This window comes from Leopardus geoffroyi, chromosome E2 (assembly GCF_018350155.1).
Source record: "Leopardus geoffroyi isolate Oge1 chromosome E2, O.geoffroyi_Oge1_pat1.0, whole genome shotgun sequence".
Classification (NCBI taxonomy): domain Eukaryota; kingdom Metazoa; phylum Chordata; class Mammalia; order Carnivora; family Felidae; genus Leopardus; species Leopardus geoffroyi.
Window position 1 is genome coordinate 353,674 of NC_059335.1, and position 27,796 is coordinate 381,469.

The 27,796-nt window shown below is 50.8% G+C and overlaps 1 protein-coding gene and 2 long non-coding RNA genes across 8 annotated transcripts; 1 reads left to right on the forward strand and 2 right to left on the reverse strand.

The window, feature by feature from the left end:
• Positions 1 to 833: 833 nt before the first annotated feature.
• ZSCAN22 (zinc finger and SCAN domain containing 22) lies at positions 834 to 13,154 on the reverse strand. Of its 3 annotated transcripts, none has more exons than XM_045440320.1 (4): positions 12,919 to 13,154; positions 12,203 to 12,434; positions 7,451 to 7,903; positions 834 to 4,675 (listed from the first exon to the last, which is right to left on the reverse strand). In XM_045440320.1, the coding sequence occupies exons 3-4, from the start codon at positions 7,848 to 7,850 to the stop codon at positions 3,600 to 3,602; spliced, it is 1,476 nt and encodes a 491-aa protein (XP_045296276.1). In that variant the 5' UTR covers positions 7,851 to 7,903; positions 12,203 to 12,434; positions 12,919 to 13,154; the 3' UTR covers positions 834 to 3,599. The 3 variants fall into 3 exon arrangements, with proteins under 3 accessions (XP_045296276.1, XP_045296278.1, XP_045296277.1); XM_045440322.1 differs by having other exon boundaries at positions 12,790 to 13,110; XM_045440321.1 differs by having other exon boundaries at positions 12,203 to 13,107.
• Positions 12,714 to 16,219, forward strand: LOC123577957. Of its 2 annotated transcripts, none has more exons than XR_006702168.1 (3): positions 12,714 to 12,835; positions 14,067 to 14,263; positions 16,123 to 16,219. It is a non-coding gene; the product is annotated as an uncharacterized LOC123577957 (long non-coding RNA). The 2 variants fall into 2 exon arrangements; XR_006702167.1 differs by lacking the exon at positions 16,123 to 16,219 and adding an exon at positions 15,372 to 15,599.
• Positions 14,777 to 27,795, reverse strand: LOC123577951. 3 transcript variants are annotated; one of them, XR_006702158.1, is made up of 3 exons: positions 27,683 to 27,795; positions 24,107 to 26,071; positions 14,777 to 16,295 (listed from the first exon to the last, which is right to left on the reverse strand). It is a non-coding gene; the product is annotated as an uncharacterized LOC123577951 (long non-coding RNA). The 3 variants fall into 3 exon arrangements; XR_006702159.1 differs by having other exon boundaries at positions 14,777 to 16,426; XR_006702157.1 differs by lacking the exon at positions 14,777 to 16,295 and having other exon boundaries at positions 23,763 to 26,071.
• Between the last annotated feature and the right edge of the window lies 1 nt (position 27,796).

Sequence of the window (27,796 nt, forward strand, 5' to 3'; positions counted from 1 at the left end):
CATTATCTTTTGCATCAATTTTTATGATGCAGTTTTTCAGAGACTCTTTTCAAAAAATTTAAATTTCGGGGTGCCTGGGTGACTCAGTTAAGCGTCTGACTTCGGCTCAGGTCATGATCTCACAGTTCATGAGTTCGAGCCCCACATCAAGCTCTGTGCTGACAGCTCAGAGCCTGCTTCGGATTCTGTGTCTTCCTCTCTCTCTGCTACTCTTCTGCTCGTGCTGTCTCTCTGTCTCTCAAATAGACATTAAAAAATTAAAAAAAATTTTTTTTAATCTTAGTTTTCAGCAGTTCAATTGTGATGTGTCCAGGCACGGGTTTGAGATTATGCTGTTTGGGTTCACTGTGCCTTCTGAACCTGTAAATTTATACCTTCTGGAAAGGCATAAATTTGGAACGTTTCCAGTCATTATTTCTTCAAAAATTCTTTCTTTCGGGGTGCCTGCGTCACAGTCGGTTAAGCGTTCAACTCTCGATCTCAGCTCAGATCATGATCTCACAATTTGGGAGTTCGACCCCCACATTGGGCTCTGAGCTGATTGTGTGGAGTCTGCTTGGGATTCTGTCTCCCACCCTCTCTGACCCTCCCGTGCTCTCTCTCTCAAAGATTAATAAACTTAAAGAAAACATAGTGATCCTATGACCTTAAATTAATAATGCTTTTCTGTGTCAACATCTATTTTGTCTGAAATTAAGACAGCTTGTCTTTCTTCAGATTCATGCCTGCCTTGTATATCCTTTTCTATTCCTTTAGCCTCAGCTTTCCCAAGTCCTTGTTTTAGGTGTGTTTCTTCTAAAGAACATATGCCTGGATTTGAAAGAAATACAATGTTAGTATTTGTCTGACTTTATTTGGTGATAAGTAGTGCTTATTGAAACTGCTGGCGTGTTTGGATGTGCTTTCAAATCCCAGCGTGTCCAGTCTCTCAGCGTACACGTCGGGGCCGCTCAGGTTCTCCAACCCCATGTCCCTTATGGTGGGGATGGTGGTCCTGCCCTCAGTGTTGGGAGATGACGTACATAAATTATTTGGCAGACTGAACAACACATGTGGACGCTCAGCAAAGATTCCTTTTTTCCCCTGACCTCTTCCCCCTTTAGACAAACATGGGAAGACACAAATCTTATGACAAGGTGGGTGCTGGGGATGCTCAGAGCACCAGAGGTGGAGATTCTGCTCTTTAGTGCCAAACACCAGGAGAGTGAGGGCAGGAGGTGGAAACAGATGCTCCGAGTCAGAGCCAGTGGCCAGGCCATGGGTTGGGTGCTGCACAAAGCAGGTCATCTTATTCCTGCTTTACAGATGGGCAGGTCACTGAGGTTCGGGGAAGTCACTTACCCGGGGTCCCAAAAGCAGCCCTGAGGAGGAGTGCTGCTTGCAGCGGGACTTGGGCCTACGTCTTTTCCACTTCCTGCGGGCTTGTTGGGGGCCCGTGTGACTGTTTCACCAGCAACGTGTCTCTCTCCTCTGAGCTTTTCCCTGTTAACATTCTCTGCGTCTTCAGCCTTGGCTTCACCGTGTGGCAGTCTGCCTGTGGGCAGGTGTGTCTGGGACTCTCTCAGAGATACTGGCACAAGATCTCTGTTTCCCTGGGTCTCAACCTTCCTGTTCTGAACCTCGCTCCTTGGTTTCTGTGACTCTTTACTTGTGACACAGAGGGGACAAGTCCAAGACACAAGAAGAAGCACAGGGAGATGTGAGCAGTACACAACTGTATGGCAGGTCAAACGGGATCATCAAGGGAGGGAGACTGACAACCTGACAGTTCAGAACAGAGGCTGTGACGTTCAGTGACAGACATGGACCCTGAAAGAGGGTCAGGGATACAGAACCGCGAGAGGCCAGACAGCGCACTGACAGCATGCTGGCAACCAGAGTCCATGACACCGGGGGGATTCTGGGGTGACAGAAAGGGCAGACTCAATACGGTAACATTTTATCGGGGCCACTGTATGCCAGGCTTGTCTGACGGGGGGGGCTCTGGGAAAACCAGATTGCTCTTGCCCTGCAGGGCCCAGGGCTGTTGGGGGAGACAACAATGTAGACATGCATCAGGCCGACGCAGGGCAGAGCACGATGACTGCCTCCAGGAAGGCCCCGGTCACAGTATATTCATTCAGAAGACACAGGTCAGAGCCTACTGAGTCCTGTGCTATGGGCACTGAGAATAAGACCCAGCCCCTGCTTTTGGAAGCTCTCAGTGTCTTTGGGAAACAGACTGCGAGCTCTGCAAGGAGTAAATAAGCATGACAGGAAGTTGAAGAGAAGTTAAGGCGGTGTTCTGGAAGCATAGAAGGCAAGTTGACGTCAGCTCAGAGAGGTAGGGGAGGCTTTGTTAGGGAGGGCTATGTGAAACGCCAGGGAGGAAAGAGAAGAGGAGGTTTCCAGGCACAGTTACAGAGGCACGTAGGTGGGAAAAATATGGCTTCTTCAGGAACCACAAGTAGTTCCACGTGACTGGTGTGTGGAAGGTGGGGGGACTACGATAGACAAGGCTGGGGCCAGGTCACAAATGATCAGAAATGGCAGGCAAAGGAGTTTGCCATTATTCCCACAGGGCAGTACTCGGAAACCATTTTCAGATCACTGCACACACACAAAAACGACAATATTCACATGTACATATGAGGGTACCTGGAGAGCTTGTTCGGGGCTCGAAGTGAGTTATGTCTTGGCACACTTATAAACCATTCAAACCATTCAGGAAGGTTTGCCGTAGAAGGTACCCTGAAGAGCTTTCCACCATGGAGTGACACAATCAGGTTTGGGTTGTAGAAAGAGCCCCCTGGTGTGGAGAACCAAACAATGGGAGAGGTCGGGGGAGAGAATGAAGGCAAGAGACCCCAGCTGGAATCCAGGTGAGAGGTGATGAGGGCTCACAGAAAGTGACGAAGGTGGAGAAGATGATTAGAGGTGAGTTTTCAGTAAAACCAACAGGGCTGATGACTGATAGGATGTGGAAGGGGAGGGCAGGGAGAAATGGATGCTGGGCAAGCATCAGGCTGCACCCTCGATTAAGGGAGACTGTGAAACGGACAGAGGGCCCGGAGAAGGCCTCACATAAGAGGCAGCCTCACAGGTTGGCCTTAGACTTAGACGTGAATAGGTGGAGTGAAACAATAGGCGTGAAGGCACGGAGGTGGGCGAGGGCCGGTACCCCTCCTGGGCTAAACAGGGGAGGAAAAGGCAAGAACAGCTACATGGGAACATGAAGCTGGAGCCCTCCTGCCCAGAGCATCTTGGGACCACTGAGTCCCAAAAGAAACTTCACTTGCCCTGGCTCTGAAGACAAACCCAAGTCCTCACCTCAGCTGTCCTTTCTCTGAGATGGGCCTGAGTGGGGTATGGAGGGCAGCAGGATCCTTCTGGAAGCTTCTCCAGATGGTTTGAATAGCGTTGTGTTCATTAGGCCCCTCCATCGGGGTCTCCAAAGGCAGAGTTGTTCCCAGACAGCCCCAGAGTCTGCCCTTTAGCACCTCGTCATTTTGGGGTACTATCAATCACCCACCCCATTCTTTGTTCTTTTGGAACTCAGGGTTTTTCTTAGAAGTTGAGCCTCTGAGGGGAGGATACTGTGTCCCGAGGGTTTTCTTGGGTTACTGCAGTACCGTGATGTGGATCCTCAGGTGAACCATAAGGGCTGAGCTGCGGCTAAAGGCCTTTCCACAGTCGCTGCACTTGTACGGCTTCTCTCCTGTGTGGATTCTCTGGTGCTCAATGAGGGAGGAGCTCTGTGCAAAGGCCTTCGGACAGTCCTTACACTGATACGGCTTCTCTCCAGAGTGGATTCTCAGGTGGCGGATCAGAGCTGAGCAGTCACTGAAGGCTCTTCCACAAGCGTCACACTTGTAGGGCTTCTCCCCGGTGTGGATGCGCTGGTGCTGAGTCAGGTGGGTGCTCTGGCTGAAGGCCTTCCCACACTCGTCACACTCGTAGGGCCTCTCCCCTGTGTGCACCCGCTGGTGCTGGGTGAGATGGGTGCTGCGGCTGAAGGTTTTGCCACATTCCCTGCACTTGTAGGGTTTTTCTCCAGTGTGGATCCTCTGGTGCTGAGTTAGGTGGGTGACCCGGCTGAAGGCCTTCCCGCACTCTTTACACTCATGGGGCTTTGCCCCCGTGTGGATGACTTGGTGCTGGGCCAAGTGAGTGCTCCGGCTAAAGGCTTTCCCACACTCACTACAGGTGTAGGGTGTCTTCCGAAAATGGCTCTTCTGGTGTGCTTTGAGGGCGGAGGGGCTCTGGAATGTTTTCCCACATTCACCACACTTGGAAGACTTCCTCCTTGAGTATACGCACGGCGACTCCGTCCCATAACCATCCGATGGATCCAATTTCTCTTCTGGTGTCTTCTCTTGTGAGATGAAATTTGGCCACGTGTTGGGACTATTCCCCAAGGCACCAGGTTCACAGCTGGTCTGGTCTGTGGGAACATCCTTGTGAGGCTCTGAAGTTTTCCTGCAATCCATCTCTTGGGGGACAGACTTTGTCCAGATTTCCCCTGAGAGTCCTGCCTGCCTCTCTGAGCTGCCCTCAGGTTCACGAGCATCACCAAAGGCAGGTCCCGGGGAACCACCTCCCGCGAGGGTTTCAGTGGCCCTACCCAGTGGCTCGGACTCTTCCAAATCATTCTGCTTGCAGCTTGACTCTGAGAGCTCAGCTCCTGGTTCCTGTCCTGAAACAACCCAAACCACAGTGTCACCACTATTTCCACACAGGGCTTTCCCCATTCTGCCTGGGTCGTGGTCTTACTCTGTAAGGAGACAAATGGCCACTCCTGACATTTGGCCCCATTTCCAAAGTAAAGTTTCCCATTTGGTGTCCTGGATGACAAAGGGCATAGGGCTGTGTTCCCACACCATCAGAAACTGGATCACAGGTTCCAATCCTCCCCCACCCCTCACCCCTAAAACTCTCCATTCTTCAAGGCTCCTGATTTGGGCTCAAGTGTCAGAAGGAAAACCCTAAGGTTGAACTGATCTGAAAGAATGAGAGTAAGTAAGCACACACAGGGGGTTGCCCTTGCCAAGTGCCTATGTACTTACTCCCCCTCGGGAGGCCCCAGCTCTCAGTGCCTTAGCCCTGGACCTATAAAAAGCCTACCGAGCATTTTCTGCAGGTGACAGTAAAGACTGGCTGAATGAGGGAAGCAATTCCAGATGCTGGCAACTGTGCAGTTTTCCACAGTAGAATCTACCTCGAGCCCCAAGTTGACAACCACTGCTGAGGGTGAGTGGGTGACAAGCCCGCCTGGCGTCCCTAAGACCCTGGGAGGCCTGAGGCCCACTCTTTATAAACTGCTGTAAAGGTGGAGTGTGGTTGAAAGGTAGTTGGAGACTGGGTTGTGTATGAGGTCAGCCTGAACTGACCTTTGAATTGAACTGACCCTTGATGGGTGCATAAGGCACCGGGGCACACTTAATAGCATCACGTACTGGACAGATTCCAGGAAGAGATGGGAGCAGGCCGAATAATTGCTGCTCAAGTCCACAGTGGAGCCCCAGCCCTGCCACGAGCCAGCTCCAGAGCGTTGGGCAATCCTGCCCTCGTCTGGACCTGTAAGAGAGAGCTACTATACTGCTCGCCTGCCAGGGCTGCTGGTCATCATTAGGCTCTCCAAGCACAGTGGGTAACTTCCATTCCTCATTTCACCTTCAGTCTGCTCCCACAGGGACATACTGGAACGCTGCATTTCAGACAAGGAAACTCAGACCCGGCTGAAGGAAGGTCTTGAGCACTCAACTGGCACAAGGTCTTGACCACAGTTGGCTGGTGGTCAAATTGAAATTTCAGGTATAGATTTCAGACTTCTGGGGTGCCTGGGTGGCTTAGTCGGTTAGGAGTCCGGCTTCAACCCAGGTCGTGATCTCATGGTTCGTGAGTTCTAGCCCCATGTCGCATCAGGCTCTCTGCTATCAACGCAGAGCCAGCTCCGGATCTTCTTTCCCCTTCTCCCTCTCTGCCCCTTCCCTGCTCACGTGTTCTCTCTCTCTCTCTCTCTCTCAAAAATAATAAAAATTGAAAAAATTGAAGAAAAAAAAAGAGTTTTTAGATTTCAGATTTTGTCCTCTAGGCCCACACATGTCCTCCTAACTACCCAGCCTCCTCAGTCACATGCTGGGTCCCACATCCCTCTTCTTCCTCTATTCCAGCAACATGGCCCGACTGCTCTTCCCAGAATGTACCAGTTCGTACCACCGGGTCTTCACCCCCACCATTCCCTCTGCCTGGACTCCCACGTCCTTCTCCTTATCTCAGTGCCATACTGCCCTTTCTCTGAAGACTTTCTTGACCCTTCAAGAGGATGTGGCCACTATCCCCTTTCCCTGTCCCTGTGACCTCTGCCTGGCAGAGCTGATGGGCCCAAGGGAAGGCACATGACCAACCTCTCCAGAAAGGTCTGTTTCTCGAGGAGCTAAACAGTTATCCTAACAGCTACAGTTTCCACTGTGTTTAATCTGTACCAGACACTGTTACATGTGCTGCACAGGTGATGCTTCATTTACACCTCTCAATGACACCGAGGTAGGTATTATGAACTGCAATCGCCATTTTATTGACAGGGAAACTGAGGCACAGGAAAGTCACATGGCCAGGAGGAGGAGCTGTGGTTGGATCTACCAAGCCTTCATGATATTTCTGTTCTTTCTACTCACTGCACGCCTCCTCCCTAGAGCCTGGCATACACACACTATCTGCTATCATCAGGCAGGGCCAGGCCGGGCCCTTCCAGGAAGAGCCTTCACTCCCTGCTCTGGACTGCATCCGCTGGGACCTCCCTGGGCCGAGACATCTGTGTAGGTCCTCCAGAGCAAAGGTGCCCACTCTAGCCTAGGGCAGGTCTGACACACACAGATCCTGGAGGCCAGCAGAGGGACACATGGAGACACCTGGCATTTTTGTCATCCCCTCCCCTGCTGTAGGCTTCCAGCCCCCTCATCTGGTACCAACAGCCTGGTTTTCCTTATTCACGTCAGTCCCTGAGATCTGGTCAGCCAAAAACAAGCACAAGACCCCAACCGGTTCAGTGGGACTCAGCCCAGGAACCTTTTACTGTTCTCCCCCCGGGGATTCTACATTGGTAAGACATAAGCCTGGGTTGCTGAGCCAACCATGTCTCCACTGACGAGAGAAGCTACTTAAGAGGAAAGCTAATGTAGGAAAACCCAACTGAGAAACAGAACGAGAAAAAAAGAGTCCTGACGCCATCCACTGAGCTCCTGGATACAGCCAGGAGCTCCCCACTTTGCTGCAGTCAGTTTGAGCTCAGTTTTTGGACATGAGCAGTCAAAACAGATCTGCTTAGCACAGTGTGTGAGTTTGGGTGACGTACAAAGATGACAACAAGTGTGTGTGTGAACGACCCCAAACCCAAACCCTGCACTCCCACATTCCAGTCCAGGCTCTGCCCACAGTGTGCTGCGAACAGTCGCCTGTTGTTCCTTCTCACCTCTCTTGTCCAGTGACCGAGTCAGACCTTCTACCAGCATGGCAGCCTCCTCCCCACTCTTGGGGAACTGGGCACCCACCCATGACTGGATCTTGGGTGGCAGTGCACCCAGGAACTGCTCCAGCACCAGCAACTCTAGCATCTGCTCCTTGGAATGTGCTTCAGGCTGCAGCCACTGGTGGCACAGTTCACGGAGCTGGGCCAGGGCCTCGTGTGGGTTGGATGCCTCCTCATAGCAGAAGCGCCGGAAGCGAAGACGTGCAGCCTCAGGGTGGACAGTGTGGCCAGGGCTAGATTCCTGGACCTCAGAGAGGCTAGCCTCCTCATCCTCCACCTTCACACGTAGGAAACCATCCTGTTCCCAGGGCATGGGGCTCAGAGGGCTCTTGGGGATGGCCATCAAGCAGCAGCACTCCAGTGAGGCACAGAATGGCTGGAACGTTGGAACCGGGTCTGCAGGAATGTCAGAACTCTGTCATTATGTGGAACTTGGGGCTCTGCTCACATCTGTAGAGCAGGGCAGATGCAGGCTTGGGGCCTGTAAGAGTGACTCTCTCACAGAGACACAGATGTTCAAAATAATCAGATGCCTAAGCACCATGCTAAAAGTGTGCATATAGTAACTCATTTAAAACTCTAAACAGGGGCGCCTGGGTGGCGCAGTCGGTTAAGCGTCCGACTTCAGCCAGGTCACGATCTCGCGGTCTGTGAGTTCGAGCCCCGCGTCGGGCTCTGGGCTGATGGCTCAGAGCCTGGAGCCTGTTTCCGATTCTGTGTCTCCCTCTCTCTCTGCCCCTCCCCCGTTCATGCTCTGTCTCTCTCTGTCCCAAAAATAAATAAACGTTGAAAAAAAAAAATTAAAAAAAAAAAAAAACAAAAAAAAAACTCTAAACAAACTCAGGAGGTAAGAATTTCCTTTCCATTTTGTGGATATGAAAACAGATATAGAGGAGGAAAAGATTCACCCAAAGCTTTTCAGATACTGAACAGATTGGGGTTGCTGAGCTACAAACCCAGGCAGCCTGACCCCATGGCCAGTTTGCTTATGGTGTGCTCCTCCTACACAGAACCAGATCTCTCTATCTCACACACTCCCTAGGTAGCCACATGGTCATTCCTTCACTTTTCCCTTGCTAATTATTTTGGTTTCTGAGATGGATACTTAAAAATAAATGACTTTCTGCCTTCCTTTCTTTCCTCTTTTTTTTTTTTAAAAATTTTTTTTTTTTTCAACGTTTATTTATTTTTGGGACAGAGAGAGACAGAGCATGAACGGGGGAGGGGCAGAGAGATAGGGAGACACAGAATCGGAAATAGGCTCCAGGCTCTGAGCCGTCAGCCCAGAGCCCGACGCGGGGCTCGAACTCACGGACCGCGAGATCGTGACCTGGCTGAAGTCGGACGCTCAACCGACTGCGCCACCCAGGCGCCCCTCCTCTTTTTTTTTAATTTTATTTTTTATCTTTTAAAATTTACATCCAAGTTAGTTAGCATATTGTGCAACAATGGTTTCAGGAGTAGATTCCTTAGTGCCTCTTACCTATTTAGCCTATCCCCCCTCCCACAACCCCTCCAGTAACCCTCAGTTTGTTCTCCATATTTATGAGTCTCTTCTGTTTTGTCCCCTCCCTGATTTTATATTATTTTTGTTTCCCTTCCCTTATGTTCATCTGGTCCTCTTTTTTTTTTTTTAATGTTTATTTATTTCTTAGAGAGAGAGAGCATGAGAGCGAGTGAGAGTGGGTACCGGAGGGGCAGAGAGAGAGGGAGAGAAAGAATCCCAAGCAGGCTCCACACTCAGCACGGGGCCTGATGTTGGGCTCGATATCACCACTGTGAGATCATGACCTGAGCCAAAATCAAGAGTTGGACACTTAACCAACTGAGCCACCCAGGTACCCCTCCTCTTTTCTAATACATGTACTTAAGGCTGTAAATTTCCCTCTAAACACAGCTTTAGCTACACATCTATAAGTTTAATGTTGCATCTTCATTATCATTTAATGAGTTCAAAATGTTTTCTAATTTCTGTTGTGGTTTCTTCTTGACTCCTGGGCTATTTGGAAATCTGCTACTCATGGGGCACCTGGGCAGCTCAGTTGGTCATCACCTCGGGTCATGATCTCACAGTTCGTGAGTTCAAGCCCCACATCAGGCTCTATGCTGACAGCCGGAGCCTGGAGCCTGCTTTGGATTCTGTGTCTCCCTCTCTCTCTGCCCCTCCCCCACTCACATTCTGTCTCTCTTGAAAATAAACATTAAAAGTTTAAAAAAAAAAAAAAAGAAATCCGCTACTCCATTTCCAAACAACTACGGTTGTCTAGTTGTCTTTTTATTATTGATTGCTAGATTAAGTTTGTTGTCCTCAGAAAATGTGCTTTAGTCAATTTCAATCCTTTGAAATTTGCTGAAACTTGGTTTGTGACCCAGTGTATGGTTAACTTTGGTCAACATTCCACAAAAACTTAAATATCCACATAAACTTAAAAATAATGCAAAAAAAAAAAAAAAAGTACTATCATACAATCCAGCAATTTCACTTCTGGGCATTTATCCAAACGAAAATGAAAACACTAACTTGAAAAGATATATTAACCCCTATATTGACTGCAGCATTATTTACAACAGCCAAGATATGGAAGCAACCTAACTGTCCATCAACAGATGAATGGATAAAGAAGATGTGGCACCCATACATACAATAAAATATTACTCAGCCATAATAAAGAACAAACAGCATGGATGGACCTTGAGGCTATTATGCCAAGTGAAATAAATTAGAGAAAGATAAATACCATATGATTTCAGCTATATGTGGATCTAAAAAACAAAGCAAATGGACATACAAATCAAAACTAGATTCACAAATACGGACTGATGGTTGCCAGAGGAGAAGGGGATTTGGGACTGGGTGAAATGGGTGAAAGGGATTAAGAGGTGCAAACTTCTAGTCATAAAATAAATAGGTCATGGTGATGTAATGTATAGCACATGGAAAATAGATAATAAAATTGTATTAACTTTGTATGGTAAGAGATGGTAACTAGATTTATTATGGTGATCATTTTATACTGTATGTAAGTGTTGAATCACTATGTTGTACAGCTGAAACTATATAATATTGTATGTTAACTATACTGGAATTTTAAAAATGCAAAGCCTTCCTGGATAAATGATAAAAAATAAAGTAAACAACTTGATCAAAATTAAAACGTTTCATGATTTGAAGGATATCATCAAGAAAGCAAAAAGGCAACCCACAAAATGGCACGAAATATTTTCAAATTAGGTATCTGATAAGGAATACGTATCTAAACGACTCCATGGTAAAAAGATAAATAATCCAGCTAAAGAATGGGCAAAGGTTGGGGCGCTTGGGTGGCTCAGTCAGTTACACATCCGACTTCAGTTCGAGTCATGATCTCATGGTCTGTGGGTTCAAGCCCCGCATCCGGCTCTGTGCTGACAGCTCAGAGCCTGCAGCCCGCTTTGGAATCTGTGTCTCTCTGCCCCTCCCCCACTCACGCTCTGTCTCCCAAAAATGAATAAACGTTAAAAAAAAAATTAAGAGTGGGCAAAGGTTTTGACTAGACAGTTCTTTTTTTTTTTTTTTTAATTTTTTTTTTTCAACGTTTATTTATTTTTTTGGGGACAGAGAGAGACAGAGCATGAACGGGGGAGGGGCAGAGAGAGAGGGAGACACAGAATCGGAAACAGGCTCCAGGCTCCGAGCCGTCAGCCCAGAGCCCGACGCGGGGCTCGAACTCACGGACCGCGAGATCATGACCTGGCTGAAGTCGGACGCTTAACCGACTGCGCCACCCAGGCGCCCCTTGACTAGACAGTTCTTCAAAGAAGATACACCAATGGCCTGTAGGCAACATGAAAAGATGCTTGACATCATGACTACCAGAGAAATGCAAATCAAACCCACAGTGAGATACCGCTTTACACCTGCTAAGATGGCTAAAATCAAAAAGACAGATAACAAACGTTGGCTGGCACATGAGCCATGGTCTTGGGCACAGGGAGAAGCAAAGGTTAGTGAAACAAGACCCCAATCCTGCAACTTTTCAGCGGCAGGTGGCAACTTCTCACAAAACTGTGTTCTAGCCCCTAACTCCACCCTGAAGCTCGCTTGGGCTTCTTGTCCCCTTGCCCTTGCCGTTATCCCCGATCCCCATCTTCTCAGCCTTTGCCCCTATTATTCTTTTGTTCTAAAATCTCTTTGCACCTAATTTTTCCCGGTCCTCCGGACTGCACTTTATCTGCCGTCTTCTCCAAGAGTTGTAGGAGCACTTGAGAGCAAGCTGAGTATCCTTCTGAGTGCCTTGGGTCTCTCTTTTCCCAGCTCTGGCTAGAACCATATGTTGCCCCAGAGAGACTGAGCACACTGGAGCCCACAGTGCTCAGAGCACGGCCTATGTCAAGTGCATAATACGCAGGTGCTGAGCAAATGGAGGGACCAGGAAAGGCTGAGCATGGTCACCCACAGATGTGGGGAGTCACTGTACAGGGGAGGAGGAGCAGGAATGGCAGGGATGACGATAAATGCAGCAAGGTTCCAAGCTCCCTTTTCTGCACCCCTGAAACTCCTGTTCTGGAAAATCTGAGACATATGAACCCATCCCCCAACGTGCTGACCTCACATCAGGTCAAGGTCCCCGATCCATGAGTGTTCAACCAACTGAGCAGAGCGGTTCTTCCGTTTCTCTGTCCTTGCGAGTCACCGACCTGGTAAGTGGCACCTACCTCAGAGGGCTGCTGTGAGGTTACCCAAGGCGATCCGCGACAAACGTCCAGTACCGGCCTGGCACACTGCAGACACGGGGCGAACAACCAACCTGACACTCCACAGCCTCCTGCCAGACTCGGGCCCACGGCCGGTGCGGGGGAACATATCCACAAGGCCGGCTGGGGACCGCGGTCAATCCCGGCTGCAGACAGGCGGAAGCGAAACTCTCCGTCGCATCCGTGGCAAACTCTGCAAATCACCCGCATCTCAGTACCCGGACAAAATCTTAGTCCCGCAGTGACAGGCGCACACCCTGCCTCAGGCACCGTGTCGGCCACCCAGGAGCACACTTCTGTGTCACTCACCAGTGGAATTCCCCCACAGTCACTCACAGTCCCTGACCACCGTCTCAGCCAGGGACGCTCTGCGTCCCGCCTGAAGTCACGCGGCCGGCCGCACCCCCGCGCTCTCCTCCCATCACACGACACCCCCGCGAAACCTCCGACCCCCGTCGCCGTCAGCCGCACCCCACGTCCGACGGTCACCCACCGCCACGCTGTCGGTAGGAAGCGCACACCCGCACGCGCCGACGCAGAAGCACAACCTCTCAGGCACACACACAGCCGGCCAGTCGGTCCCACGTGCGGCCGGTGAGTTCTACACTCGGTCTGCGCGTCGGTCCCGCCCACTGCCCGTCAGTCGGTCCTCCAGGCGCGCCGCTCGCGGTCAGCACCTCAGTCCCCGTCGGCGGGCCGGCCCCGCAACACCCGGCTCAGTTCGCCGCCAGCGCTGGCGCCCTCCCGGCCTGGGACGTTTCTTTCCGGCCACGACCCCCGCAGACCCCACCCAGGCCCACCCCACACGCGCGGCGGCCGCCACTTCCGGGAGCGCGCACTGAGGCGCCACACGGGCAGGGCCGCCTGCGCGCCCGCTCGCCGGGACCACAACTCCCAGGATGCGCCGCGCTGCCCAGCAGGCGCCCCTGCGCGCGGACCGCAACTTTGAGCTCGCGTCGCGTCTGAGGCTCCACGGCCCCGGCGCCGCCCTCCCGCCCTCCTGGACTACAATCACCCGAAGGCCCCGCGCCCTCAGCCCGCGCCCCCTGGGGCACGCCGGGGGTTGTAGTCTCGGCAGGGCAGTGGGTAGAAGGCTGGGCCTTTGTGGGGTTGTGGTGGCTGCGAGTGAAGGGGCGGGCGGGGGGCTGTGCGGGAGGTGGAACCGTGCATAGTGCGTGGGGTGAGGGGAGAGGGTGTCACTGTGTGGGGTGTGCATCGTGTGTAGTGTGTTGCTTACCGTGACCGTACACGGGTGATTCCACGCGTCTGTCCTGTGTGACTGCTGGTGCTCTAGAGGTTGGGCTGCGCGTGTCATTCTCTGTGACCACACGTGTGGGTATTTCTGTGCGTGTAACTGTGTGTGGGTGGGTGCGACCTTTGTGTTAGTTATGGTATGTGATAATCCTGCAGCCACATGCGGCTGTCACGTTGTGTGATGGTGTTTGAGACAGAGACATGGAGGGAGGTGCCCAGGAGGGCCTGATACAGCACAAAGGCCCCAGACTGTGTATGATTACACTGTGTGTGGCTTCGGTGACTGTGACTGTGATCATGGATGGGATTGTGTGATACTGTGGATGTCTGGACATGTGATTGTACGTGAGAATGTCTTCTCTATGCGTGCATGTGGGCGTGTGAGAGAATTTAAGCAGGAGACCCCAGCTGGGGACCCAGGACAGGGAGGGCGGTGGCCCAACCTGTGTGCAGGTGAGGCTTTGAGGTTCACCCGGCCCGTGCTTATTGCCCCCAGCCTGTGACCGTGTCCCCTTCAGCTCATCAGACCTTTGCATGCAGCCAGAATGAGCACATTGTCTTCCTTCCCCAGATGCCTACTGAGCAGCCAGTAAGGACCATCGCTATTCCGGATGGGACATTGCAATGAGGAGGAGAGGCACGGCCTGCCTCCATGGAGCTGATGTTATTTTAGGGAGGCAGACGGTAATCAAAGAAACAAGAACTGTTTCTGAGGAGTTAGCATCCCAGCTGAGGCCTGAATTAAGGGAAGGACTCAGAATTTTCCAGGTACATGAAATGCAAATGCTAAGGCCCCAAGGTGGGTGCAGACAAGGAGGCCCAGCTGGAGTGGATTGAGGGAAGGAGATAGGAAAGGACAGGGTCAGAACGGGGAGGCTTGTAGGGGGCAGATCTTGCAGGGCTTATGGGCCATGAATGGACTTTGATGTCTACCCTGAAAGAGGTGGGAGCCACGGGAAGCCTTTGGGCAGAAGACTGTGCTGGGACTTTAACTCTGTAGGGTTCTTGTGGTGTTTACAAGGGAAGACTGTTGGGGTGAGGGTAGAGGTGGGGAGACCTGGGAGGTGAATGTTGCTGGAGTCCTGGTCAGCAGAGTAGGCCAGATCACGATGGTGGAGGTAGAGGTGTTGATCAGTGGTCAGAGAGAGATCTGTTTTGGAGGTGGAGTGGACAGGGTTAATGGGTCGAAGCGCAGCATCCAAGGGCAGAGCAAGGCTGGCCCAGGACCCTGAAAGTATTTTCGTTTGCTACAGCTGCCATCACAAAATACCACAGGCTGGGTGACTTAAACAGTAAACTCTTATTTTCTCACACTCTGGAAGCTGGAAGTCCAAGATCAAAGTGTTGTTGGCAGGGTTGGTTTCTCCTGAGTCTTCTCTCCTTGGTTAGTAGATGGCCACTTTCTTGCTGTGTCCTCACCATGGCCTTTCCTCATTAATATGCCCCTGGTCTCTCTCTCCCAGTCATTCTGGAACAGGGCCTACCCCCGTGACTTTGTTTAATGTTAATTACCTCTTTAAAGGTCCTATATCCAAATACAGTCACATTCTAGGGCTTAGGTTAGGATATTAACATATGAGTTTGGGGGGGACACACTTCACTCCATAACGGGTCGAAGGGGCATTGGTATGACTGTGGGGATACTTTCTGGGAGGCTCCTGAGGAGAGGAGAGAGAGGGTAGCATCTAGAGGAGACCCAGGTGCCAGGGAGGAACGAGCCCAGACTGACAGTTAGTAGGCGTGGGGTGACCTGGAAACTCCATGGAAGCTTCCCTCAGGGCGTTCCTCTCCGCACAGATTGTGAGTCTGTGCTGTTAGAGCTGGGAGGAGTCCTGCCCTTTCCACGGCCTGAGGCCAAGGTATTCTTTGCCTGTAGCACAGCACAAGAGAAGTTTGCTGAAGAACAAGGAATGAATAACTGAATGGCAGACGGACAGACAACTGGATTCGCATTTACCTTCCATATGCACCACGGCCCTTCAACTCCATACTCCAGGCCTTGGGAGACCCCTTTTGTGCTTATTCTCTGATGATTCAACCAGTGTTCTAGGCCTCTGGGCTTTCCTGAATAGACTTTCCTCTCTTCCTCTCTGTCTCTTTCTCATCCTCTCCCCAGATTTCAAAGCTCATCTCTTTGAGGAAGTGCTCGTTTTAACTTGGCACTGTATCAATCAGTTATCCTCTGTAATGAATAGTTTCAACAGTTCAGTTACTGACAGAGATAAGCACGTATTCCTCTCATGAGTCTAAGGATTGGCTCTTCTGGCCGGGGCTCGGCTCCAGGCTCCAGGTTGGGTCCATCTTTGTTGCACTGGTTTTGTAGGGCTCATGGTGATGGCAGAGATGCCAGCAGGCTTGTGCCCAGGCTCAAGACTAACATACTAGCAATGCCCCTCACATTGCATTGGCCAAACGAGTCACATGGCCACACCCAAAGTTAAGGAAAGGGCATCCATGCTGTCTTTAGTGAGAGGAACCACAAATGTGGCCAAAGGTGTGTACACGAGGAGGGGTGAAGGAATGAGCCAGTAATTCCATCCACATCATCAGTCCTTTTGACGTCTTTCTTTCGGTTCAGAAAAGTCAACAAAGTTAACATTTGGGATCTTGGTTTCTTTCTGATCAAGGAAGGCGACCACAGAGCATGTTCAAGGATGCAATCCATCCCCAGGATAATAATGGAGGTCGTCAGAAAAGAGATCTCATGAGGGTCTGTGTTCGCACACTTTGGCGCTCCTGAGGCCTACTCAGGGAACCGGAACAGAGGTCCTACTGAGGACATAGGGCAACATTTGCTTTTCTGGGAAAAAGAATTTAAGCAATGGTCAGTCCCCAGCATGGAAAATCCTAGTGTGGGGAGAGGTTATGGAGGCAGTGAAGCTGTGAGGAGTGTCAGGATACCTTCGAGCCCCGTCAAACAAAAGAGTGTTGCTGTGGAGAAGAAACCACACATGTCAGTCACACATGGAGGGAGCTTTGAGCAGGTTCCAGAGCCAGATGTGTTGTAGGCAACCTGTGTGGACAGGAAGCCCTGCAGGTGTGGCTTGTGTGGAAAGAGTCTCAAGCAGCTCTTGGCCCTCTCTGTGCACTAGGGGACTCACCCTAGGAAAAGCCTTATCTGTGTAGCACCTGTGGGAAAGTCTTTTTCCCAGTCTGACCGCATTGAGGACCAGAGCATCCATATTGGAGTGAAACCCTCCAAATGCCATGAGTGGGGAAAACCCTTCCTTCAGAGCTCCACACTCACAATGCACCAGAGGACCCACACTGGACAGAACCAGTACAAATGTAGGCAAAGCCTTCCTGGGGAACTCAGGCATGTGGAAACACCTGCAGATTCGCACAGGGGAGAAGCCCTACCAGCGTTGGAATTGTGGGAAAGCCTGCAGGTGGAGCTCGCCCTGATCCACCGTCAGAGGACACACAGTGGTGAGGGGCCGTGTGAGTGTATTGAGTGTGGCAGGCCTTTGGGCAGAGTTTCACACTCAGTGTCACAAGATCCACGCAGGCAAGAGGACTTATGAGTGCTTGGACTGTGGCAGAGCCTTTAAAGGCAGCGCAGACCTTGGCCGGCACCAGCGGGGCCGGATGGGCGAGAGGCCCCGTGCCTGGCGGGAGTGTGGCAAGGCCACAAGGCCTTCGTCCAGCGGTCACACCTCAGCCAGCACCAGCGCACCTACATGGGCCAGAAGCCCTGCCTGTGCAGGGAGTGTGGCAAGGCCTTCAGCTACAGTTCACACCTGCTTCAGCACCACAGCGCCTGGTAGCTGTGCTCTCTCCACTGCCCACATCACCTCCCACCATCTTGAAGGCCTGAGGCATCTCATCTCCCTCCTCCTACACCTCATAGACTCTCATTGCTTCCCTCCCCTTTGCCAGGGTTTGCCCTTTTACCTGGTCCTCTTCCCATATCCTTTCCTCTTTACAAATTAAGGGGACACCTGGGTGGCTCTGTCACTTAAGCATCCGACTCGTGACTTCAGCTCGGGTCGTGATCTCACAGTTTGTGAATTCAAGCCCCACATTGGGCTCTGCGCTAACAGGACAGGGCCTGCTTGGGATTCTGTTTCCCTCTCTCTCTCTGCCCCTCCCTGCTTGCTCTCTCTCTTTCTCTCAAAATAAATAAAAATAAACTTAAAAAAATAAAAATTAACTTTTTTTGAGCTATAGTTCACATACCTTAAGTTCACCCTTCTAAAGTATACAGTTCACTTTTTAGTATAATCACAAGGTTGTGCAACCATCACTGCTCTCTAATTCCAAAAGGCTTACATCACTCCCAAGACAACCCCCATGCTTATTAGCAGTCACTCTCTATTCCCTCTGCCCCTGGCCTCTGACACCCATTACTCTGCTTTCTGCCTGCATGGATTTTCTTGCTCTGATATTTTGTGTAAATGGCCTCTTAGTATTTTCTGACCACTGACAGACACACCAAAGGGATCCTATTCCAAGGAACCCTTTGTTTTCCTCAACCAAAACCCACGTCACCCGCCAAGCACTGAACTGGGCTTTGGCCTGTGGGTGGCACTGATCGCCTCTATCTCCTTGGGTCTTCTTGGTCTTCCTTATGGTTTGCTGTCTTCTGTTGTCGAAAGAACAGCCCTAAGATGCTCACTCCCAAAAATCACACCAATAAATCACCTCTTCAGCGGGCTCCTTGTGTGTACCAGTTCCGTCTCTTACTCTCTCCTGCTCAGGCAAATGACTTCACTTCTCTGGTCCCCTACTTCTTTCTCCATAACCTGGAGATAATAAACCTGACTTTGTAACATGGACATCTGGAGATAAGATACTCTCACCTCTTCTCAGCTGATCATGATACCCTCTGCTTCCCTGTGTCCGTGGTGAGAGGCAAAGGTGTGCCTGTTCAGACATAGCCATACACTTAGACTCACACAGACATACAGATAACACAACTTGTATCCAGAATATATAAAGAGCTCTTATAACTCAACAACAACAAAACAATTTAAGAATGAGCAAAGGCTACCTAGGTTGTTCCATTGGTTAAGGGTCTGACTCTTGATTTCAGCTCAGGTCATGACCTCATGGGTTCATGAGTTTGAGCCCTGCGTGGGGCTCTGTGCTGACAGTGCAGAGCCTGCTTGGGATTCTCTCTCCCTTTCTCTCTCTGCCCTTCCCCTCCTTGTTCTCTCAATACATAAACAAACAAGCATAAAAAAAAAAAAAAAAAAAAAGAATGGGCAAGGACTTAGTAAGCATTTCTCCAAAGAAACCAAATGGCCAGGGGCGCCTGGGTGGCACAGTCGGTTAGGCGTCCGACTTCAGCCAGGTCACGATCTCGCCGTCCGTGAGTTCGAGCCCCGCATCGGGCTCTGGGCTGATGGCTCAGAGCCTGGAGCCTTACGATTCTGTGTCTCCCTCTCTCTCTGCCCCTCCCCGTTCATGCTCTGTCTCTCTCTGTCCCAAAAATAAATAAACGTTGAGAAATCAAATGGCCAATAAGCATATGAATGACGTTCAACATCTTTTGTCATCATGGAAATGCAAATTAAAACCACACTGTGGTGGTACTTCACACCCACTGGCTGCAATCAGAAAGGCAGGTAGCAATGAGTGTTGGCAAGGATGTTGAAAAACTGGAACCCTCATCTATTGCTGGTGGGAATGAAGAATGATGCAGCCTTTGTGGAAAACAATTTAGCATTTCCACAAAAAGTCAAACATAGAGTTACCTTATGACCCATCAATTCTAAGAGAACTGAAAACATGTGCCCACACAAAGTGTTCATAGCAGCATGGTTCATCATAGCCAAAAAGTGGAAATAACCCAATAACCCCCATCAACCAGTGAATGGATAAACAAAATGTGATCTATTCCTACAATGGAATATTATTCAGCCATAGAAAGTAACCCAGTGCTGGGACCCCTGGGTGGCTCAGTTGTTTAAGCGTCCAGCTTCGGCTCAGGTCCTGAGCTTGCAGTCTGTGAGTTTGAGCCCCACACTGGGCTGCTGCTGTCAGCTCGGATCCCGTTTTGGATCCTCTGTCCCCCTCTCTCTGCCCCTACCCTGCTCGTGCTCTCTCTTTCTCAAAAATAATAAATATTAAAAAGAAAAAAAGAAAGTAATGTAGTGCTGACAATGGATGAACCTTGAAAACATTATGCTCAATGAAAGTAGCCAGATGCAAAGGTCACATGTTTTAAGATTCTATTCATATGGAATATCCAGAAAAGGCAAATCTGTAGAGACAGTAGATTAGTGGTTGTCAGGGGCTTGGAGGAGGGGGGATGGAGAGTGACTGCTAATGGGTATTGGGTTTTTGTTTGGGGTGATAAAAATGTTCTGGAATTAGTGGTGGTGGTGGCACATCATAGTGAAAACACTACAAACCACTGAATTGTACACTTTAGAAGTGTGAACGTGAATTCCATCTTATTTTAAAATGCTGTTATAAAAAAAAAATAGACATAGGAGCACCTGGGTGGATAAATCTGTTGAGCGTCTGACTCTTGATTTCAGCTTAGGTCATGATCCCAGGGTCGTGGGATTAAGCCCTATGTTGGGCTCCACTCTGAGTATGCAGCCTGCTTGAGATTCTATCTGTCCCTCTTCCCCGCTCTCTTTTTCTAAAAAGAAAGAAAGAAAGAAAGAAAGAAAGAAAGAAAGAAAGAAAGAAAGAAGAAAGAAAGGAAGGAAGGAAGGAAGAAAAGAAAGAAAAGACACACGTATGCATGCATGCAGACATACCCAGAGGTACCTACTAGAGGCAGGCTCTCCCACCGGCCCAGCCCCTGCCTGGAGGATGTAGCAGCTGCCTGCAGGCCTCGGATTTCATCCCACAGACCATCTCAGCACCAAGGTGGGGCATATACCACCACTGTGTGTGTCAGCCAAATCTCACTCTCAGGACTCCAGGGGGAGAGGCCCAGATGCTCCCTCTGCTACGTAGCTGCCTTGGCATCCAGGGTCATCCAGCTACCGTGGGGAATGTGTGTGGAAGTGTAGAAGTGTGGGAATGAATGTCAGCAGTGTGCATGTTGTTAAAGTTATTCCTAGCAGCAGTTAAAGTAGTAAAAACAGATTTTATTAAGAAAAACTATTGCAAAGTGGGAAATAGACCTCATTATAGAACTGGGCTCAATTCTGAATCCAGTGAGGACAAGTGGGGATTTATAGTCAGGAAGCAGGGTGGGTACCAGCGGATAAACAGTTACTAAGAGAAAACCTCGGGGCGCCTGGGTGGCTCAGTCAGTTGAGCGTCCAACTCTGGCTCAGGTCATGATCTCACAGTTTGTGAGTTCGAGCCCCACGTCCGGCTCTGTGCTGACAGCTCAGAGCCTGGAGCCTGCTTCAGATTCTCTCTCTCTGCCTCTCCCCTGCTCATGCTCTGTCTCTGTCTTAAAAATAAGTAAAACATTAAAAAAAAAAAAAAAAGAGAAAATCTCAGGGGTAAGGGGACATCTAACAGGATTCTCGCTGAAGGCAGGCCGAGGGGATCAGACATCACAGGGTGGGGAAGGGGGGCAGGGGGAGGAACCTGAGTAGACAGTGAGAGTGATCATAATTGGGAGGTGGGAAATTCTCCCTAAACTGACTTAGCAAGACTTTTCCTGGAACTAGACTCTGTAAGAAAGGACACAGGAGCTCGAGGTTTGAGGCCTCATCAAACTCTCCTCAGAACAGCCTGACTGAAGTTTGGTCATGGAGAGAATCTTTGTCAGTGTGCGAGTGTGCGATGTCGTGTGAGGGTGTGTTCAAGTGCAGATGCACACCCCACCAGTGGCCACCCCAAGGAGTGAACGGAGAGCCCTGAGGCCCCATGGACTCCCCCTTGCCCGGACACCCAGACTCTGCCTCCCGCAGCCAGTGCCCCAGGGCCCACAGCTCCCTGCCCTCCACACAGCATCTGGACAGCTCTTTGCACGCAGATGTTTGATATAAGAACCACACGGGTGAGCAATCAATAGTAACAGGCAAAGAACTTGAAGACCACCTGGCCTTACAGAAAGAATGAACTGCCCTGGGGACATTCTCCGGATAGGCCCCTGCTCCCGTGTGGTGCTGTGTCAGCCGCTGCCCTGACCATCGGGCGCCAGCAGAGCTCAGCCTTTTCCGTGTGAAAGCCCAGGCCCCGACAACTGCTGCCCTCGCCCCCTGGCCAGCCACGCTCCCGCAGGGCCATTCATGCTAGTGGTTGGTGGGACTTCCTCCTCATCACCCGACCGACGCAGCCGACCCGTGACCATCATTCACCTGCCCCAGAGGGAGGCTGCCTCCTGGTGCAACAACACTCTCAGCCAACATACGCTTCCTCTACCAGTTACCATGTTAAATCCTTGCAGGCTGGGGGTCGCCATCCCCATTTTACAGACAAGGAACATGAGGGACAGAAGCAGAGAGTGAAGACCCAGAACTCATCTGGGGAGGGCTGGGCTTCAAACCCATGGAACTGGTTTTAGCCGGTGACGCCTGACCACCCCTTGAGGGAAGGAAGCAAAGTATGCTGAGGACTGGCACTGTCACATCCCTTCTCGTCCCTCCACCTTGCTGCCAGGACACGGTCCCTGTTTTTACAGAGGCTGAGTGGGCGGCCCACTGCAAGCCTGCCCCATCCATGCCATGTGGTGCCTCAGAGGCTCCCCAGCTGCCCAGGTCTTCCTGCCTCTCAGCCTGGTCCCTGGGGCTCACGCGGAACGCTCTCCCAAAGGTGCACCCCCTGAGGCAGTCTTGCTCCTACAAAACCAAGTTGCCTCTTCTCCTGGGAGACTCCCGAGCATTCTGACCTACACTGCCTCCAGTCGGCTGACACCTCTCCTCTGGTGTGCTGTGGTAGAAGCTGTGACTCTTGGCAGGGTAAGGAGGTGTCACTGGTCACCAGCTGTGCAGGGTCATTGTGCAGTAGAGTAGAACTCAGCAGATCTGGGGTGTCCAAACTGCACGTTACAAAGAATGGATTGGCCCTTGGATGGCAAGCCCTTGGAATATCCTGCCTGATAAGAGTCTTTCCTTACTGGGAGCCTTAGGCTACATCTGTGATTTATGATGGGGACCTTGAGTCACACTGTACCAGGCTGACCTCGGAGACAGCTTGAGGCTCAGTAACTAAGGTCAGGCATGCAGGCATTCTGCACGTATGTGGTCACCCCCGGTAAATATCAGCAGGCTTGGGTGACCTTCCCTGGCTGCCAGTCCTCCATGTGTATTGTCACTCTAGCAGGAAGTATGGAGCCGTCTGTGTGACTGCACTGGGACAGGACAAATGGCAGCTTGTACCTGGTGTCTCCTGAATTTGTTTGTGTACTTTCTACCTTTGCGAGTATAATCTTATCCTTGTCACTATAATAAACAGTATCTCTACCTTTTCTGACTTCTAGGAGTCCTTGTGAGTCACTGAAGCTGCAGGTGGTCTCGGGGACTCCCTTGCAGTCGTTTTGCATTTGGTGTCTCGCTGGTTCACTCACTCATTCCCTGTGGATTTGGGCCCTGCCATGTGACAGGGGATGGGTCTATAGGGGGCATGAGACAGGGATGTATGCTAAAGGGGCTCTAGGTCCAGGGTGGGCTCTGAATGAGGACACGGACAATGACAACACAAGGTCCGTGCCGCCGTGGGGGGCACAAGGGGATTCAGCCAGTGAGGAGGTGCCCTGGAGCTGATACCGAGGACAGGAGACCAAAACAAGCTGGGGTTGGACAACAAAGGCTGCCTGTGGGATGGCTGGAAATGAACCTGGAAAGATGGGCTTTGGTGGCTGAGTGCAGGGGCTTCAAGGCCAGACTGCACTCTGATGGCCACAGAGAATCCGAGTGAAGCTGTGCAGAGAAGTGAAAGACCACACCTGTGCTGGAACAAAGGAACGGCTCCAGGAGGCACGTGACCAATGTCTGGACTGAGCAATGGCTGCCCAGCTCCTATTTTTGCCTTTGCCTCAAGTCAGCCAGATGAGGACTCGACCTGCCTTTTTCAGGTGCGACCCAATCACCCCGCCATCTCACATTCTCGAGGGAACATTAAAGTCTAGAGCTGCCTCCTTACAGTAAATACCCCTGGCATATACTGAAAGGGATGGGGGAACTGTTTGCCACTCTGTCCCTATCTGCTAACTCCCATGTTTTCATCCTGAAAAGCGAGTGGCTTCTAGCTGGTGGCCTCAGGCAAGTGGTTTAACTTCTCAAAATCTCAGCTCCTTTTCTATGAAGTGGGGTTAACAATATCTGCACCCCATGGCTGCTGAGAAGATGAAATGGAGTGATGTGTGGAAAGTGCTTATGAAGCGTTATAAAGTCTTACACGAATGTCGCTGTCTTGACTGATTTTAATGAAGTCTTTGTGCTGAAGCTGATGAATGACACACAAAGTCTTTTTAAAGGTCTGGGCTTTGTGACACACACACATTTCAGCATTATAAACCTTACTTTTTGGCAGAGGAACAAAACAAAACCAAGAAAACAAAAAACAAAAATAACAAAACAACCCCAAACCAAGCCACATGATCTAAAACCATGTGGCCTGAGTTAATACAAGGCACAAACAACCGATAAAAGCATCTTTTAAGTTTTTTGTTTTTAAATTTCATTTTTCCCCCCGAGGTAAAAACCAAAACGAGCTCTGTTCCAGGCCTGCTGAGAAGACCATCCATACCTGTGGATCTCTCCTACCCCCTGGTGGATATCTGTGGAACCCGGAGCATGGAGAATGGGAGGGGCTGTTGTTCCTCTTGAAGGCTCACTCCGCTTTCTCACCCAACCGTGTGACCCTGCAGAGAGAAGTGTATATGATGTGCAAGGGGGCTGCTCTGCACAGTTCCTGCCACTCACAGGGCCCCCTGCTGGATGAAGGACAACACACCAAGGACAGACAGAAGGTCTCTACCCCATCTGGCACATCCCCAGTTCACTGATGGATGAGAACCAAACAGTTGCCAAGGGTTTGTTGATAGTTGCTGCACTCACATGGCATCCCCTGGGAATGAATTCTCCAATGCCGGGCCAGGGATCTGCTCTAGCTGAAGGCTTTCCCACATTTGTGACACTCAAAGGGCTCCTGTCTGGCATGAATCCTCTGATGCAGAACAAGGGCCGCAGCCTCACGGGAGGTTTTCTGACACAGGCTGCATATGAAGGGCTTGGCCCCCGCGTGGACGCGCTGGTGCTGCGGCTGAAGGCTTTGCTGCATGCATGGCACGCATGGGGCTGTTCCCCCCGTGTGCACCCGGTAGTGCTCAGTGAGGTGTGACATCTGGACGTAAGCCTTGCCACACTCGTTGCACTTGTTGGGCTTCTCCCCGGCGTGTGTCCTGAGGTGGAGGGTGAGGGAGAAGCTCTGCACAAGGGCCCTTCCACAGTCTCCACAAACAAAAGGCTTCTCCCCAGTGTGGATCCTCTTGTGCTGAGTGAGGAACGTGCTCTGGACGAAAGCCCTCCTGCATTTTCCACACGTGTAGGGCCGCTTGCTGGTGTGCACTCGCTGGTGCTTGGCCAGGGAGGAACTCTGGCTGAAGGCGTGGCCACAGGCATTGCACGCATATGGCTTCTCACCCGTGTGTGTCCTCAGGCGCTTGCTGAGGGACTAGCTCTGGCTGAAGGCTTTCCCACATTCCTGGCACGTGTATGGCTTCCCTCCTGTGTGGCAGCGCTCGTGCTCGGTCAGGGATGAGCTGAGGCTGAACGCCTTGCGGCATGTGTGACACTCATATGGCTGCTCTCTTGCGTGGGTTCTGTGGTGGACCAGGAGGGTCGACGAGTTGGTGAAGGCTCTGCCACACTCATGACAGGTGAACAGCTTCTCCCCGGTGTGGGCTCGCTGGTGCTGCACGAGGTGAGTGCTCTGGCTGAAGGCATGCCTGCACTCGCCACAGGTATATGCTTCTTGCCTGTGTGTACCTGCTGGTTCTTGGCCAGGGACGAGTTCTCTCGGAAGCGCTTGCTGCAGTAGCCACACGCATAGGGCTTTTCACCTGTGTGGATGCACGGTGCTTACGAGGCACGAGTTCTTGCTGAAGGCCTGTCCACATTGCCAGCATGTGTACAGCTTCTTGCCAGTGTGGGCTCTCTGGTGCTGAATGACATGTGTGTCTGTCCAAAGGCCTTCCCACACTCCTTGCATGTGTAGGGCTTCCATTTAGTGGGAACCCGCTGATCGCCTGCAAGGCATGCATTCTTGCTAAAGCCATCTTTGCACCCACCGCACACCAATGTATCCTCCTCAGTGTGAACTCCTCGTGGGCGACTAAGGTCTGGAAAAGAGCTGAGGGCTTCCATACACTTACAGTCTCCTTGGCAGGGCACCCCCGATCTAGGACTGAAACACAGGTGAGGCCCTTCTGCCAACCTGGCTTGTGAGATCTTGCACCCCTGGGGATTGCCCTGATGCTCAACAAGGAATGGGCGCCAGAAGAAAGTTCCTGCAAGGTTCCACTCTGGGCTCTTCTTCCGCTGGCTGCGTGTCACTGCTCGGCAGTGTCTGTCACCTGGCCTTCATGCTCTGTGACTTCTCTCACGATGGTGTGCCAGAAATCCTGCCTTGTGAGTCCCATTGTCATCTGCCCCCGAAGCAGAGCACCTTTGTCTAGAGGTAGCCATGCAGGTCGGGGCCCAGGCTTTGAGCCTGAAAAATAAGCAAAGAAGTATGCTCAGGATCCAACCTGAACATGCACGGCCAATCGGGAAGATGGACAGAACCGCAGCAGTCAGACTGGCCAGTGCAGATGTGTGGCTTTCAGCAGGGCTCTTGCAGTTGAGGACAGAAGAGTGAATGGATCAGGGTCTGGAAGACCACCCACAGGCTTGGTGATCCCTCAACACAGTTCTCAGCACAGAGTCATACTCACGGCTGTGACTGATTAGAGCAAAAGGACACCAGGCAAAATCAGCAAAGGGAAAAGGCGCAGGGGCAGAGTCCTCTCCCAGTGGAGCCACACAGCATGCACCTAACCCCTCCAGCTCTGGATTCTGACACTGAAGTGTTGTCTACAGTTTGTCAGAGACTCAGAGCTTAGGGTTTTACTAGGGGCTGGCCATGCAGGCACTGGCTGTGTAGCATGTACCAAAATTCCAGGCTCCCAGAAGGAAAGTAGGCATTCAGTGTAAATCACGTTGTTTGTACAAATGGCTTGGGTGCAGGGAGCCATTCTTATCATTTAGGGAATGGGGGGATCCTACCATAATCCAAGTTGCCAGACACCAGCCAAAGGCCAACCCTGTGCTAGCTCTCTCTGAGAATGGTGGCCTCATGCCTGCTGTCAACTCTCTTCTGCCCAGTAGGGAGGAAAAGTGGTAGAACAGAGCACAGAAAGTCATGGGCCAAGGCCACCGAGAACTGCCTCACCTGTCAGCTGCCACTATTTTACAACCACGCCCTCACTAGAACAGGGCCTGGTCAACAGAATGCAAAACAGAAACCTGCACGCGAATGCTCATAGAGAACTATTTTTTTTTTTTAATGTTTTTTTATTTCTGAAGGGGAGAGAGACAGAGCATGAGCGGGGGTGGGGCAGGGAGAGAGGGAGACGCAGAATCTGAAGCAGGCTCCAGGCTCCAAGCTATCAGCACAGAGCCTGACATTGGGTTCAAACTCACAAGCTGTGAGATCATGACCTGAGCCGAAATTGGATGCTTAACCAATTGAGCCACCCAGTTGCCCTCGTAGAGAACTATTCTTAAGGGTTAGAAGCCAGATACAGAAAGGCCACACATAGTAGCACATGTATCTTTGTGAAAAATAAGTGAATTTATATGTATCTATATGAATATATTTATATAAACTTCACTTATATGAAAAGTTCAGAAGATGCAAATCATAGAGACAGAAGACAGATTAGTGGCTGTCAGATGCTGGGGGAAGTGAACGAAGAGACTGTTAAATGACTGTCGGGTTTGTTTTCAGGCTCCGGCGCCTACCAGCTCTTTTCTGTTGGATATACACTGCACCTCCTTGCCCCAGGAGGAGAAATAAACTGATCTGAAGCATGGTGACTGTAGTTATAACACTGTACTATATACTAGGAATTTCCCAAGACAGTTAGTTGACTGTAAGCATTCCCACCACAGAAAAAAACATCGCAACTATGTGAGGAGATGGATATATCTATTATTTGGATCGTGGTAATCATTTCACAATGTATATCAAAACACCATGTTCTACACTTTAAATATACACAGTTTTTAACTGTCAGTTATACGTCAAAGCTAGGGGGAGAAATTAATTAAAAAAACTGACCTGATAGACCTTTACTTCACTCACCTGGACCTCTCAGAACATCTGTCTCCATAGTCCAGGGGTCTTCCCACTCTTCCAGCTTGGAGATCACATCTGGTTTGCAGCCGGGGAGTC

Excerpts from the sequence above, each read along its gene's own strand:
- ZSCAN22 (XM_045440320.1), bottom strand. The coding sequence starts at position 7,850 with ATGGCCATCCCCAAGAGCCCTCTGAGCCCCATGCCCTGGGAACAGGAT. Across the intron at positions 4,676-7,450 it reads TCGGTCACTGGACAAGAGAG|GACAGGAACCAGGAGCTGAG; the intron begins GTGAGAAGGAAC and ends GGGTTGTTTCAG.